Source organism: Bombina bombina, chromosome 6 (assembly GCF_027579735.1).
Source record: "Bombina bombina isolate aBomBom1 chromosome 6, aBomBom1.pri, whole genome shotgun sequence".
NCBI classification, from domain to species: domain Eukaryota; kingdom Metazoa; phylum Chordata; class Amphibia; order Anura; family Bombinatoridae; genus Bombina; species Bombina bombina.
In genome coordinates, this window is record NC_069504.1 from 290,023,560 (window position 1) to 290,040,967 (window position 17,408).

A 17,408-nucleotide genomic window follows, 5' to 3' on the forward strand; every position below is an offset into this window, starting at 1 on the left:
CATCTATCCAAAGCACAAATTAATTGCATAATTTAACATAAATGTATTTAATGATAATCCGTGCAATAAAAAATGGAACATTTTTAATACTGGCTAATTTTAGCTTAAAATTGACTAAAATTTGTAGAATCACAGTCACCTAATTAATTTTGTATGCAACAAATATAAATAGAATGGGGCACATTACCTTTAAGTATACTGCAAAATCATCTCTTTGCTTAATGGTCTCCAGGTAGATGATAGCTGAAGTGTAATTCAGGCAATATATCTGATGGCAAAGACAAATGCTTTCCTTGAAATACTGCAAAGGCAAAGAAAATAAATATTTTAAAAACAAGTACATTAGTATATTACACAAGTTATTTGTGATATTCTAAAACAATACTTGTAGACTGTCAGACATACACTTGGGAAAGAAGATGGCGATTTCTACCATATAGGTATTAGTCATATATGAATTCCACATCAGTGTATTTCAATTACATTTAGAAGCATTTTTGCAATATATATCATAAACGTTATCTCTTGTTGAGTGACAATGTGCATGTGACCTCAATGGCTGTAGCTTGTATACACATTTGTCAACAGTGCACTTCCCAAGCAACAGGGATGTTACATGACGTAGACACTAAAAGCAAACACAGGACGCAGTTATATGAGCACATGGTCTATGGCTCTATCAGCAACATGTTGTGTGTTTGAGAAATGATAGCAGAAACAGTACAAACACTAGGTTTACACAAAAAGGATTTTAATGTGGTTGACGTTCTTTCCAATCCATTTGCAACTGGTTGAAACAGAAATGGCAGTTTCCGAAAAAAATCTGAGGATCAGATATAATATGAGAGTGATTTTGTTTTAGAATTTAAAAATGTGATTTGATCACTATTCAATGTTCAATGTTTAATATAGCTGGGAAAAATGTAAATAAGATATGAGCATGAGTGAGACTGACTTTATAAAAGATAAACTGTACAAGGTATGCAAAGCATTACTGGCCAAAACAGTTTTTTAAGAAGTGAAATGTCTTGGGTTCGATATAGCAAAAATATTTTCTGATGGATTGGAAAACATACAGTGGTTCTCGCTGTAATTTATATGATGACATTTGTTGGCAGGAAGTTATTTGAAAATTGTTAGAATACCAGGTTTTTCTTAGAATTTTGAATGGATTTGAAACACTCCCTTATTTAAAATGTTCTTTTTTGCATGTGAAAAAAATCAATAATAGCCTATATAATGAAAAGCCTCAGTATACTATTTTAAAAAAAGGGTTCTTTAACCCTTTATAACTATAATGTTTGTACCTTGTGCACGTGCTTTTTGCCAAATTTGGAGCTTAGATTGGTGCAGATTGGTATACACACACTGGTCTCTTGTTTACCTTTCAAACTTGTGCACAATAGCTTAAACACCAATCAGTGGCTAAGCACCCTCTGAAATGGCATTTAATTGACTTTTATTCATCATTTAAACACAATCTATAGCTTTCTCTACATGTTTTATGCATTTGTTGCACCCTTATTTGCCTCTCAGTGACTTCTAACCCCTCCTCTTTTCTTACTTTGCTACAAATCAGTCTAGTAACTTAGAAGTAGACAAAGAGAAACTGGGAATGAAATGGAAAAGTGCAGTGCTCCAGAAAAATGCAGGCTGTCATTTTCACAGCATTTATGCCCCAACTTTTCATTCTCTGGAATTGGGCAAGTGGCATAACTGGAATGTGAAAGACATGAGGGTGTGATATAGATAATATATATGATAACATTACATACAGATTCAGACACCTACACCTGCATATATTGTCATTATTCTGGATGCTTGTGTGAGTCAGTATATTTTTTTTATATTCAGGTCTATATATTTATATTTTGTTAAAGCCTGTCATTTTAAAATTAGCAACACTGCAAGACTATTTGTTTAACCGCCACAAAGGTGTTAAATACATAGCTAAAGTACTGTATAGCAAAAGAGAACTGCTGGTCCCAAGGGGAAACTGGGGAAGACCCAATTAGTAGCAGTAGTTGTATGACCCAACTGCGCAACTTCCACTACCATATCGGTGCAGCAGTTTTCTGATCAGTGTATTTGACGTTTCCTTGCAATTAGTATCAAAAACTTTGTATGTAAATCGACTGTTTCTAAATACACATTGTGTTTTTAATTATTATTATCATTATCAGTTAATTGTAGAGCGCCAAAAGATTCTGCAGCGCTAAATATTAAAAGTGAAGGTACAAGAAATGTTTGCTAAACTAGAAACAAATACAAGGTAAAATACACTGATGGCAGTTTTTGATTTGTATTTGCTTTAACAAAAATGTTATCATCAGTGCAGTATGCTCCTTGTTACATTCGCTCTCCCCTGCAAGATTTTTCCCATTCTAGTGAGCTTCATTACTCTTAGATAATTACATGAGGTGTGCTCATGCAAGAGTCAGGGAGCTATTCCCCATCATGTTGATGACTTTTAGATTAAAGGGCCCTAAGTAATAACTTAGGTGCATTTTACTTATAAACATGCTCTGACTGCAGTGATATAACACAACTCAGTGGCACTCGGATTATATGTGGTCAGATGTCCACCTAGCACCTAGCTGGGCGCGTGCTGGGGATAACAAAGAGAGAATTGTATCATTGAACTGAATTTGGACACTTACATTCAACCTATCTGGTGGACCGGAGTTCCGGAGGTAAGATTTGGCCATGCGGTATATTGTCTACCGAGTCTGCCCGCCTAGAAGTTTCCACAGACGGCTCCCCTAAATGCTCAGAGATGCTTAGCTTTTTAATATCTGGCTTAACCGCAGGCCATGCACACGTGTTTAAAATTCTTCCGATTCTATGTAAACAGAGCATCGGATGATAAACTTTCCCTGCATGCTTATGAACTGCCTTACACATAGGACTTAGCTCACTGTGACCTTCATACCCTAAGTATTCTGTGCACTCTGTATTCTGGGTCAATAATTCGACAACATTTTTATTCTGAGACTTGTGGACATGGACTCTGTGGATACTACCCAGCAAGGAAATGAGTTGGCTATCTAGGTTTGGTATGGGCTAACTATAAGATCTCTTCACAGATCGCTATGTTCAAATTTCTATTGGTATGTCTAATCTAACAGTTACTAAAGTCAGTTTCATGTTACCACATACCAATTGCTTTTCATATATTGTTCTACTGTTATCTAGCTATAATGCCTGTTCCACAAAGGAGCCACCATTGAAATATTGTTAATGTCTATTTTATATAGGGGGATTTATGTAAATTATAGTTGAAGTTTCTCCTTCCCTATTCTGTATGACTATCTAGTTAGATATAATGTTATGAGCTGCCAGATGCCGTGGAAGCCAAACATTTACATCCTATACTTATTTACACCTGATATTTTGAGAAATATTGGTCTTTACCTCCTAATCTTAGAAATGATTAATGGCAGATATGCTTGCCTTTGATCCTATACTCAACAGGCCAACTCCATACCACAACAATATTTAAGCTTTGTATTCCTAACCCACCATAAAGCAGCTCTATACAGTTTTCAGAACTCTACTACACAACAGGAGGGTTTGTTACTGTTTGTCTCTGTATATATGATCTATGCATACATTTTGGATTACCACCCAACTGATATAACATAGCCAATATACACTATGCCCAATAATTTATAGACCTCTTCTTTGTAATTTATATTAGGTTCTGAACACACCGTTACTCCTTAACTAAGTTACCTACTAGGGTCCAGGAGCGACCCCTTTTGTTCCTACCCCAAAGCATCCCCATTTCAATTTGATTTACATACCCGGTGGCCCAAGAGGAATAAATGTTTTTTGCACTCTTTTTTAATTCTCTCATAGGGGGTTATTACTTTTTCATATATATAAACAAAAAAACAAAAATTGAGGGTTGTTTTATGCTCTGCTTACCATATATACAGCTTTATGAGAATATCCTGCAGTTCATATCAGTGTTATATTGCGAAGTCTAATTGTATATTGTAATTCTTGGCACCTAATTTGAACTGTGCAATACTATGTATAATAACACGTTTGTTTATTGCTGTAATTCACTATCTAAGGGCTCTTATTTGGAGCAATTATGTACTGTTTTGTTTTCAACCTCAATAAAAATATATATAAAAAAAAAAAATAGATTCAGTACCTATGTACGACATGGAAATAATAAAAAAATAAAAAATATATATATATATATATCCATTATCAATGTTGGTTGTTCAAAGCTGGGGAATGGATATTAAATGCATTATCTATCTTTTAAAACAATAATAATTTTAGTGTAGGCTGTCCCTTTAAGTAATATTTTAGATGCAGGATATACATTTAGTTGTTTATATTGTATATTTCATAAGTCACATATTAATCTTTTGAGTTCACCTATTGAACTTTGATCAACAAAGAATTAAACATAAAGCCTAACAAAGTAATATATAACTTTATTATACTCTGACATGCACAGAATTCTAAGTGTTCATGGATTACCTTGGTTAGCAGGTCGGCCAGAGAGAGAGAATTTGCTGTAAAAGATTCCAGCTCATTGTTCTTGATTGTATTGAAGAGGTTTGTGGCAAAATTCAGACTTTCCTGGTCGAGAAACGAAGAACATTTGCTTCAGGATCTATGTAATTTACAAAAAGGAAGCAAATAATTCCCTACATGATACAGTACTCAGAATTAAGCATTAGTGAGTCTGTTTAAAGGGACAGTGAGCACCTTATTATTATTATAAGACAATTCTGTTGTGTTGCTTGCTATAGCATAACCTATCAGCAAAGTCTTAAAGGGACACTGAACCCAAATTTTTTCTTTCATGATTCATATAGAGTATGCGATTTTAAGCAACTTGTTAATTTACTCCTATTATCAATTTTTCTTCATTCTCTTGCTATATTTATTTGAAAAGCAAGAATGTAAGTTTAGAAGCCGGCCCATTTTTTGTTCATAACCTGGGTTGTTCTTGCTGATTGGTGGCTAAATGCTGTCCAGGGTCTGAACCAAAAAATGGCTGGCTCCTTAGCTCAGATGCCTTCTTTTTCAAAGAAAGATAGCAAGAGTACAAAGAAAATTTGATGATAGGAGTACATTAGAAAGTTGCTTAAAATTGCATGCTCTATCTGAATCATGAAAGGAAAAAATGTAGGTTTAGAATCCCTTTAAGCTTTTTAAAACAAATTAACATTATTTTTACTGCAGTTATTTTTTATTTTTCTATAGCCAAACTTCACTCACCATTTGCTTTATTTGGAGGTCTGCAGACAACAGCTAGTCACTGTCATAAACTTAGTATAAAGTGAATTGTTTTGCCTCTGTTATCTGATAAAGCGAATTAGGGACAGGTATATAGCAGAGTTAGCCTTAATAAATCAGCAGGGATTATTCCAAGTTCTGGGAATTAGAATTGTTAAATTTTCAGAGCTAAATTACATGTAAAAGGAGCAAAATCAATAACGAAAATATATTGCAAAGTTTATTCATTGTACATAATTAAACATTTTATACAAAAATCTCAACATTTTTACTTTCCCTTTAATTTGTAACATAAAAGTTAATAGAGAAGAAAATACTGCTCAAATAGGAAATCAACAAAAATTGGTTTAAAACGACATATCATGTTTGAGTTAACAAACGTAATGCTATGAATTCAGGTGTGTAAAACTGAAATCTCAGAGAGACAGAATAACAATGGAAAGAATGTACAAAAGGGCCACATGCAGAAAAATAAAATAATGAATTATATTTTATAAATATTTGTGGCTTCACAGTTTATGGCTACACAGAATGCTGATTAGCAGTTTATGTACATGACACAAGAATTTAGCTGTTAAAGAATCATGAAACACTTTTGAGACAGTAGTATGTTGTATAAAAATACCTTTGCAATATATATCATCATTATTTATGTTGCTTGTTTTTGCTGTAACATACTTTGGTTTTGTGTAACCACTGTGCTTACCCCTCCTAGAGAGGCCAAAACCCAATTCTATAAACTGGAATTCATTCAAATGCTGCAAATTGCTCAAATCAACTACAGCCTAGATAGCAGAGGTCAAACTAATTTACAGAAAGCCCTAATTGGCCACAATTAAACAGACATAAAAGTCAAAATTAGATTAAATTCATACAGAGCATGCAATTTTATACATCTTTCCAATTTACTTCTATTTAAAGGGACACTAAACCCAAACATTTTCTTTCATGATTCAAGTAGAAAATACAATTTTAAACAACATTCCAATTTACTTCTATTATCACATTTGCTTCATTCTTTAGATATCCTTTGTTGAAGAGATAGCAATGCACATGGGTGAGCCAATCACACGAGGCATCTAAGTACAGCTACCAATCAGCAGCTACTGAGCCTATCTAGATTTGCTTTTTGGCAAAGTATATCAAGAGAATGAAGCAAATTATATAATAGAAGTAAATTAGAAAGTTGTTTAAAATTGCATGTTCTATCAAAATCATGAAAGAAAAAATGTAGGTTTTATGTCCCTTTAAATGTCTTTGTTCTCTTGGTATTTTGTTTTGAAAAGCATACCTAGGTAAGCTCAGAAGCAGCAATACACTACTGGAAACTGGCTGGTGATTGGCGGCTACAGATATATGCCTGTTGTCATTGGCTCAATAGATGTGTTCAGTTACCTAATGAGGGTCTGAAACATTGTTTTTCTTGAAAACCATGGTATAATAAAGGTCAGTTTATATTAATCTGCCAAGGCTAGAGTACTTTTTTCAAAGACTTGTTTCTTCAGTTAGCTACCAGTAGTGCATTGCTGCTCCTCCACTAAAGGATACAGTGAGAATGAAGTTAATCTGATAATAGAGGTCAATTGTATCATTGTTTAAAATTGTATGTGCTTTCTGAATCATTAAAGAAAAAGTTGGGGTTTCATGTCTCTTTAAGGGAAATATGAACATACCAGCATTTCATATAGTTTTGCAAACGGTTAATATCCTTTTAAAACATTTATTTTGTGTCTCCGTTTTCCAATGCCTCTGCCTTGGAATATGTAAGCACAGACTAAGAATTCTCTAATAAATTCTGCTTGTGCTGAAGCAAACACATTAAACTGGTAGTATCAAGGAAGGAAGACCCAGTTCCCTAATATTCCCATCAGGTATCAACTGACCCTTAGATTTTCTCTGTCTGAACTGTATCTTTTCATCTAAGTATCATCTTAAAATCTATATGTAATCCCTTTGTCATATGTTTTTACTCCCTAACAAAGGAAAATAAATAAGGTGAAAGGGACACCCTTGCCTTGTCCAATTAGAAACTTGAACTGCTTCTGAAGTAACATAAAACTCATTATAGCTTTATGCCGAATATGTATCAGCAACTAAACACTATGCTGCAAAAGGTCTGCATACCAACTAATGTTTTAAAATAATTTAAACTGACATTTTGTTAGCAAAATTTGCATTGTTGTGCAGCACCATGTTTAATGCTGCTAATCTACAGGTAGCTACAGATTTAAAAGGGCAACTACAGTGATCAAGCAGTCACAGTGTAGAACATAGCAGCATTAGGCTTGTGGCATCTGAAGTATGTGCTTACAACTTATGCAGGATTTAAAAACCAATCATTTTCAAAAATAAAATAAAAGGGAAAAGGAGCAAAAAAAAAATTAAAATAATGCTGGTATGTGTCATCGAAGTATAACATTTTAGTCACAACCATTTTTACTCCTTACTAAAAGTTTTACAAAATTCTAGTCTGCACATATCTAACCATTGATATTTATGATTGCCTATGCTGAATGTTCCACTATAAAATTGTGATATGGTTATTTATCACAAAACAGACAGAAACATCAAGATAATCTAATTGCAAGCACTGGACCCAGAAGATTGTACACAGCTAATATAGAATAATACATAGAATACCAATAATGTGTATACAATAGAAACACGATAGATACTAAATTCAAAATAACAAACATCCAAAATACCCAGAGGACTTGAACATTTATATAGTTTGACCCAGTATTCCATGAAGAGGAGTCAATAGAAAATTATTAGAAATTAGCATTTATTTTCAAAAAGATACCTGGTTGAGATCCTCTAAATTAGAAAATAATCTGTTCACGTTCACATCTACTAGATGCTCATTGCTTTGTAGGTGCTTCAATGCATTCATAAATACCTAGAATATTGAATATAAGAGTAAAAATGTGAATCTTACTGTTTTTTTATTGTTTCTTTTTGTATTGTTTGTTAATACAATTTAAGTATAGAACGTATATATATAGTAAAACTTAGCATTGTGGATATGTTCTGGAACATGGAAAAATACAGCAGAACAATATATATATATATATATATATATATATACACATATATATATATATACATACATATATATATATACACATATATATATACATACATATATATATATATATATATATATACACACACATATACAGTTGTGCTCATAAGTTTACATACCCTGGCAGAATTTATGATTTCTTGGCCATTTTTCAGAGACTATGAATGATAACACAAAAACTTTTCTTTCACTCATGGTTAGTGTTTACTCTTTTTAAATCATAATAACAACAGAAACTACCCAAATGACCCTGATCAAAAGTTTACATAGCCTGGTGATTTTGGCCTAATAACATACACACAAGTTGACACAAAGGGGTTTGAATGGCTATTAAAGGTAACCATCCTCACCCGTGATCTGTTTTCTTGTAATTAGTGTGTGTGCATAAAGGGTCAATGAGTTTCTGGACTCCTGACAGACCCTTGCATCTTTCATCCAGGGCTGCACTGACGATTCTGGATTCTGAGTCATGGGGAAAGCAAAAGAATAGTCAAAGGATCTGCGGGAAAAAGTAGTTGAACTGTATAAAGCAGGAAAGGGATATAAAAAGATATCCAAGGAATTGAAAATGCAAATCAGCAGTGTTCAATCTCTAATAAAGAATTGGAAAATGAGGGGTTCTGTTGAAACCAAACCATGGTCAGGTAGACCAACTAAAATTTCAGCCACAACTGCCAGAAAAATTGTATCCCGCTTACAATACGCCAAACAGCACAGAGACAAGCTTCAAACCTTCTGGCACAAAGTCATTTGAAAGTAATGAGACCAAAATTGAGCTTTTTGGCCACAACCATAAACGCTACATTTGGAAAGGAGTCAAGAAGGCCTATGATGAAAGGTACACCATTCCTACTGTGAAACACGGAGGTGGATCGTTGATGTTTTGGGGATATGTGTGCTACAAAGGCACAGGGAATTTGGTCAGAACTGATGACAAGATGAATGCAGTATGTTATCAAACAGAACGCCTCATTTTCCACTTCTTGATTAGCGTTTGAACACTGCTGATTTGCATTCTCAATTCCTTGGATATCTTTTTATATTGCTTTCCTGTTTTATACAGTTCAACTACCTTTTTTCCGCAGATCCTTTGACAATTCTTTTGCTTTCCCCATGACTCAGAATCCAGAAACGTTAGTGCAGCACTGGATGAAAGATGCAAGGGTCTGTCAGGAGTCCAGAAACTCATTGACCTTTAATACACACAGACTAATTACAAGCAAACAGATCACAGGTGAGGATGGTTACCTTTAATAGCCATTCAAACCCCTTTGTGTCAACTTGTGTACATGTTTTCAGGCCAAAATCACCAGGGAATATAAACTTTTGATCAGGGTCATTTGGGTAGTTTCTTTTGTCATTATGATTTAAAAAGAGTAAACACAATTGATTGATAATAAATGTCTTCAGCCAAACACTAAACATGAGTGAAAGAAACGTTTTTTGTGTTATCATTCATATTCTCTAAAAAATGGCCAAGAAATCATAAATTCTGCCAGGGTATGTAAACTTATGAGCACAACTGTATATATATAAATATATAATATATAAAGACTGTGTGTTAACTTTTTAAATCGATGGAAGCTCTGTTCCTACTGCTTTTAAATATTTAAGACTAAAAGCCTTTTTTTATGATACCTGAGTCGCCTGGATATCATTCTTTTTTGCTGAATATATATATATATATATATATATATATATATATATATATATATATATATATCGTAACTAATTTTGCTTCACATGAAGGATTGGACTGTTGAACTAGTGGGACATTGCTTACAGGGAGTGCAGAATTATTAGGCAAGTTATATTTTTGAGGATTAATTTTATTATTGAACAACAACCATGTTCTCAATGAACCCAAAAAACTCAATATCAAAGCTGAATAGTTTTGGGAGTAGTTTTTAGTTTGTTTTTAGTTTAATTTATGTTTTCCATCTTAATATGAGGAGAGTCCACGGCTTCATTCCTTACTTATGGGAAACATATACCCAAACTCTAGAGGACACTGAATGAAAAATGGGAGGGTAAAAGATAGGCGGACCCTATTCTGAGGGCACCACAGCCTGCAAAACCTTTCTCCCTAAAGCTGCTTCAGCTGAAGCAAAGATGTCAAATTTGTAAAACTTTAAAAAGGTATGTAAGGAGGACCAGGTAGTTGCCCTACAAATCTGCTCCATAGAGGCCTCATTCTTGAAGGCCCAAGGTGAAGCCACAGCCCTAATTGAATGAGTCATAATCCTCTGAGGAGGCTTATGTCCCGCTGTTTCATATGACAATCGAATACAACCTCAACCAAAAGGATAGGGAAGTGGAAGAAGCCTTCTGCGCTTCCAAGAATAGACTACAAACAATTCCGAAGTCTGTCTAAAATCCTTCATGGCCTGAAGATAGAATTTCAAAGCCCAAACCACATCCAGATTATGAAGGAATTGTTCCTTCGAAGAAGAAGGATTAGGACACAAGGAAGGAGCCACAATCTCCTGATTGATGTTGCGATCAGACACAACCGTAGGGTGAAAACCCAACCCAGCGCGAAGAACAGCTTTGTCAGCATGAAAAACTAGGTAAGGAGGCTCACATTGCAAGGCCACCATCTCAGAGACTCTGCGAGCTGAAGCAATAGCCAATAGAAAAAGAACCTTCCAAGACAGTAACTTAATGTCAACTGAATGCATGGGCTCAAACGGAGCCCTCTGCAAAACCTTAAGAACCAGATTTAAACTCCAGGGAGGAGCGGAATGTCTAAACACAGGCCTGATTTTAGAACAAAAGACTGTATATCAGGAAGCTCAGCGAGCCTCTTGTGTAATAACACAGATAGAGCCGAGATCTGTCCCTTCAAGGAACTAGCGGCAAGTCCCTTCTCCAAACCATCTTGGAGAAAGGAAAGAATCCTGGACACCCTGACCTTATGCCAGGGGAATCCACGCTCCTCACACCAGAATAAGTAGGTCCTCCACACTTTATGATAGATGCGACGAGTGACCGGCTTTCTAGCTTTCTCCGGCGTCCCCCATCTGTTGCAAATCTCTGCAAACACCTCGGGATGGAGAGACCATTCTCCCAGGTGAAAGGATTGTCTGCTGAGGAAATCCGCTTCCCAGTGTCCACACCCAGAATGTGGATCGCAGAGAGCGAGCAGTTGTGGGCCTCTGCCCATTCCAAAATCCAAGATACTTCCCTCATTGCTAGGGAGCTCCTCGTTCCCCCGTGATGGTTGATGTAAGCCACCGTGGTAATGTTGTCTGTTTGGAATCTGATAAACTGGGACGAACCCAGAAGAGGCCAAGCCTTCAGAGCGTTGAAGATCGCTCAAAGTTCCAAAATGTTGATCGGGAGAAGAGATTCCTCTCAAGTCCACAAGCCCTATGCCATCCTGGCACCCCAAATGGCTCCCCATCCTGAGAGACTTGCGTCCATAGTCACAATCTCCCAGGATGGTCTCAAGAAGGATGTCCCTTGGGATAGGTGATCTGGACAGAGCCACCAAGAGAGCGATTCTCTCGACTGGTTATCCAGAGAAATCTGTTGAGACAGATCCGAGTGGTCACCGTTCTATTGCCTCAGCATGCACAGTTGAAGAGGTCTGAGGTGGAACCTGGCGAATGGAATAATATCTATGCTGGACACCATGAGCCCAATTACCTCCATACACTGGGTCACAGATGGCCTTGAGGAGGTCTGGAAGGCAAGACAATCAGAAGTAATTTTGCAACGTCTCTGGTCTGTAAGGAATATCCTGATGGATATAGAATCTATTATCGTGCCCAGGAGTTCCACCCTGTTACTGAGGACCAGAGAACTCTTCCCTAAGTTTATCTTCCATCCATGAGATTGAAGAAGAAGAGCACCTCACTGACGAGGCCCACAATAGGCCGAAACGTACTTCTGGGGTTTTGCCGTTGCTTCTAGGGTGGTAACTAGCCATAGAACAAGCTATTATGCTATTGCTCGTTCCCAGGTTGAGCGCTTCTCTCTTTTTATTTATGCAAATTATGACACTTAGGGAAGTCTCCCTAAGTGTGATGCGGGAATCCAGACGTGGACCTGTTGCTCAGTGTGCCTAGAGGGATATGGCTGCACCTCACTGACGAGGCCCACAATAGGCCGAAACGTACGTCTGGGGTTTTGCCGTTTCTCTCGTTCAGAGAGGGATTGCCTGGTATTTCGGTGTTGGACTGTACTGTGAAGTCAGGATCAGACTGAAATGCTACAGGAAAGTTCTTCTCTGTGAAAGGCACATATTGAGCAAACAGAGGCTGCTTCTAGGGTGGTAACTAGCCATAGAACAAGCTATTATGCTATTGCTCATTCCCAGGTTGAGTGCTTCTCTCTTTTTATTTATTGAAGAAGAAGAGCTCTGGAATGGTCTTCTGCCAGCCGGCAGGACGGCACCTGGACCAGGATGTCGTCCAAGTATGGTGCTACCGCAATACCTCTGGACCTCGCCACCACGAGCAGAGCCCCCAGAACCTTTGTAAAGACTCTTGGAGCAGTAGCCAGACCAAAAGGAAGAGCCACAAACTGGAAGTGCTGATCCAGAAAGGCAAATCTTAAGAACTTGAAATTATCCTTGTGTATTGGCACATGTAGGTAAGCATCCTTCAAGTCTATTGTAGTCATGAACTGAGGGCAGAATAGACCTTATAGTCTCCATCTTGAATGATGGTACCAACAGAAACTTGTTTAGGCACGTTAGGTCTAGAATTGGGTGAAAAGTACCCTCCTTCTTTAGGACCACAACAAGGTTTGAGTAGTACCCTAAACCTCTCTCTGATAGAGGTACCGGCACAATTACTCCTAGGGAGGAGAGATCCCTCACGAACCCTAGAAAAGTTTCTTGTTTTTCTGGTCTTGAAGACAGGTTTGATAAGAGGAATCTGCCCCTGGGTGGATGAGATTTGAAACCTATCCTGTAACCCTGAGCGATGGCCTCTAGAACCAAAGAGTCTTGCATGTCCCCCAACCAAGCCTCCACAAAGAGAGAGAGTCTGCCACCAACACGATCCAACGTTGGATCGGGGGCCGCCCCTTCATGGTGACTTTGTTTCGATGGGCTTCTTGTTCTGCTTGGATTTATTCCAAGATTGAGATGGTTTCCAAGTTCCCTTGGACTGATCAGGCTTCGCGAAGGGCTGCTGGTGTTGGGTTTTTTTTTCAAACGAAAGGGAAGAAAATTAGGACCTTGTCCTTTAGGTTTATTCTTCTTATCCTGCGGTAGAAAGGCACCCTTGACCGTGGATATGATAGAGTCCAGGCCTGGACCAAAAAGAATCTTCCCCTTAAATGGAAGGGAAAGCAATCTAGATTTTGAAGTCATGTCTGCAGACCAAGACTTAAGTCAGAGAGCCCTACGGGCTAGAACAGAAAAACCTGATATTTTTGCATTCAGGCGAATAATCTGCATGTTTGCATCACAGGTGAAAGAATTATCTACCCTCAAGGCCTTAATTTTTTTCCCTGGATCTCGTTGAGGGGAGTTTCCACCTTGATCATCTCCAATAGTGAGTCGCACCAATAGGTAGCGGCTCCAGCTACCGCAGCAACCGTCATTGCAGGCTGAAACAAGTACCCCGTGTGCTGAAATGTTTTCCTTATTAGGAGTTTCTAGCTTCTTATCCATGTGCTGCTTAAATGACGAACTATCGTCAAGCGGGATAGTGGTGCATTTAGCAAGCATGGAGATAGCTCCATCCACCTTAGGTACAGACCCCCACAACTCTAATTGAGAGTCTGGAATGGGGAACAATTTTTTAAACAAAGAAGAAGGTGAAAAAGAAGATCCAAGTCTCTCCCATTCATTCTTAATAATATTTGCCATCTTTACAGGAACCGGTAAAGTCTGTGGCACCACCCTGTCCTCATAAACCTTGTCAAGCTTAGGAATAGAAGGTTCCTCTGGTAATTTAGGCCTAGATTTAGAGTTCGGCGGTAAAAGGGCTGTTAACGCTCCGCGGGCTTTTTTCTGGCCGCACCATAAATTTAACTCTGGTATCGAGAGTTAAAACAAATGCTGCGTTAGGCTCCAAAAAAGGAGCGTAGGGCATTTTTACCGCAAATGCAACTCTCGATACCAGAGTTGCTTACGGACGCGGCCGGCCTCAAAAACGTGCTCGTGCACGATTCTCCCATAGGAAACAATGGGGCTGTTTGAGCTGAAAAAAAACCTAACACCTGCAAAAAAGCAGCGTTCAGCTCCTAACGCAGCCCCATTGTTTCCTATGGGGAAACACTTCCTACGTCTGCACCTAACACCCTAACATGTACCCCGAGTCTAAACACCCCTAACCTTACACTTATTAACCCCTAATCTGCCGCCCCCGCTATCGCTGACCCCTGCATTACAGTTTTAACCCCTAATCTTCCGCTCCGTAAACCGCCGCAACCTACGTTATCCCTATGTACCCCTAATCTGCTGCCCTAACATCGCCGACCCCTATGTTATATTTATTAACCCCTAATCTGCCCCCCACAATGTCGCCGACACCTGCCTACACTTATTAACCCCTAATCTGCCGAGCGGACCTGAGCGCTACTATAATAAAGTTATTAACCCCTAATCCGTCTCACTAACCCTATCATAAATAGTATTAACCCCTAATCTGCCCTCCCTAACATCGCCGACACCTACCTTCAATTATTAACCCCTAATCTTCCGATCGGAGCTCACCGCTATTCTAATAAATGTATTAACCCCTAAAGCTAAGTCTAACCCTAACACTAACACCCCCCTAACTTAAATATAATTTTAATCTAACGAAATAAATTAACTCTTATTAAATAAATTAATCCTATTTAAAGCTAAATACTTACCTGTAAAATAAATCCTAATATAGCTACAATATAAATTATAATTATATTATAGCTATTTTAGGATTAATATTTATTTTACAGGCAACTTGGTATTTATTTTAACTAGGTACAATAGCTATTAAATAGTTAAGAACTATTTAATAGTTACCTAGTTAAAATAATAACAAATTTACCTGTAAAATAAATCCTAACCTAAGATATAATTAAACCTAACACTACCCTATCAATAAAATAATTAAATAAACTACCTACAATTAACCTAACACTACACTATCAATAAATAAATTAAACACAATTGCTACAAATAAATACAATTAAATAAACTAGCTAAAGTACAAAAAATAAAAAAGAACTAAGTTACAGAAAATAAAAAAATATTTACAAACATAAGAAAAATATTACAACAATTTTAAACTAATTACACCTACTCTAAGCCCCCTAATAAAATAACAAAGCCCCCCAAAATAATAAATTCCCTACCCTATTCTAAATTAAAAAAGTTACAAGCTCTTTTACCTTACCAGCCCTGAACAGGGCCCTTTGCGGGGCATGCCCCAAGAAGTTCAGCTCTTTTGCCTGTAAAAGAAAACATACAATACCCCCCCCCCAACATTACAACCCACCACCCACATACCCCTAATCTAACCCAAACCACCCTTAAATAAACCTAACACTAAGCCCCTGAAGATCTTCCTACCTTGTCTTCACCATACCAGGTTCACCGATCCGTCCTGGCTCCGATATCTTCATCCAACCCAAGCGGGGGCTAGACATCCACTGAAGAAGTCCAGAAGAGGGTCCAAAGTCTTCCTCCTATCCGGCAAGAAGAGGACATCCGGACCGGCAAACATCTTCTCCAAGCGGCATCTTCTATCTTCTTCCATCCGGTGCGGAGCGGGTCCATCTTGAAGCAGGCGACGCGGATCCATCCTCTTCTTCCGATGTCTCCCGACGAATGACGGTTCCTTTAAGGGACGTCATCCAAGATGGCGTCCCTCGAATTCCGATTGGCTGATAGGATTCTATCAGCCAATCGGAATTAAGGTAGGAATTTTCTGATTGGCTGATGGAATCAGCCAATCAGAATCAAGTTCAATCCGATTGGCTGATCCAATCAGCCAATCAGATTGAGCTCGCATTCTATTGGCTGTTCCGATCAGCCAATAGAATGCGAGCTCAATCTGATTGGCTGATTGGATCGGCCAATCGGATTGAACTAGATTCTGATTGGCTGATTCCATCAGCCAATCAGAAAATTCCTACCTTAATTCCGATTGGCTGATAGAATCCTATCAGCCAATCGGAATTCGAGGGACGCCATCTTGGATGACGTCCCTTAAAGGAACCGTCATTCGTCGGGAGACATCGGAAGAAGAGGATGGATCCGCGTCGCCTGCTTCAAGATGGACCCGCTCCGCACCGGATGGAAGAAGATAGAAGATGCCGCTTGGAGAAGATGTTTGCCGGTCCGGATGTCCTCTTCTTGCCGGATAGGAGGAAGACTTTGGACCCTCTTCTGGACTTCTTCAGTGGATGTCTAGCCCCCGCTTGGGTTGGATGAAGATATCGGAGCCAGGACGGATCGGTGAACCTGGTATGGTGAAGACAAGGTAGGAAGATCTTCAGGGGCTTAGTGTTAGGTTTATTTAAGGGTGGTTTGGGTTAGATTAGGGGTATGTGGGTGGTGGGTTGTAATGTTGGGGGGGGGGGGTATTGTATGTTTTCTTTTACAGGCAAAAGAGCTGAACTTCTTGGGGCATGCCCCGCAAAGGGCCCTGTTCAGGGCTGGTAAGGTAAAAGAGCTTGTAACTTTTTTAATTTAGAATAGGGTAGGGAATTTATTATTTTGGGGGGCTTTGTTATTTTATTAGGGGGCTTAGAGTAGGTGTAATTAGTTTAAAATTGTTGTAATATTTTTCTTATGTTTGTAAATATTTTTTTATTTTCTGTAACTTAGTTCTTTTTTATTTTTTGTACTTTAGCTAGTTTATTTAATTGTATTTATTTGTAGCAATTGTGTTTAATTTATTTATTGATAGTGTAGTGTTAGGTTAATTGTAGGTAATTGTAGGTAGTTTATTTAATTATTTTATTGATAGGGTAGTGTTAGGTTTAATTATATCTTAGGTTAGGATTTATTTTACAGGTAAATTTGTTATTATTTTAACTAGGTAACTATTAAATAGTTCTTAACTATTTAATAGCTATTGTACCTAGTTAAAATAAATACAAAGTT

The 17,408-nt window shown here is 37.7% G+C and overlaps 1 protein-coding gene across 1 annotated transcript in view; it reads right to left on the minus strand.

Annotated features, from left to right (window-relative positions):
* The window catches only part of PLEKHG7 (pleckstrin homology and RhoGEF domain containing G7), a 178,844-nt gene that overhangs the window by 80,633 nt on the left and 80,803 nt on the right, over positions 1-17,408 (minus strand). Inside the window, exons 8-10 of the mRNA XM_053716903.1 lie at positions 8,072-8,167; positions 4,504-4,605; positions 188-301 (exon numbers count right to left, since the gene is read on the minus strand). Of these exons, the coding sequence (XP_053572878.1) occupies positions 188-301; positions 4,504-4,605; positions 8,072-8,167 (312 nt within the window). The remainder of the gene's footprint in view (positions 1-187; positions 302-4,503; positions 4,606-8,071; positions 8,168-17,408) is intronic.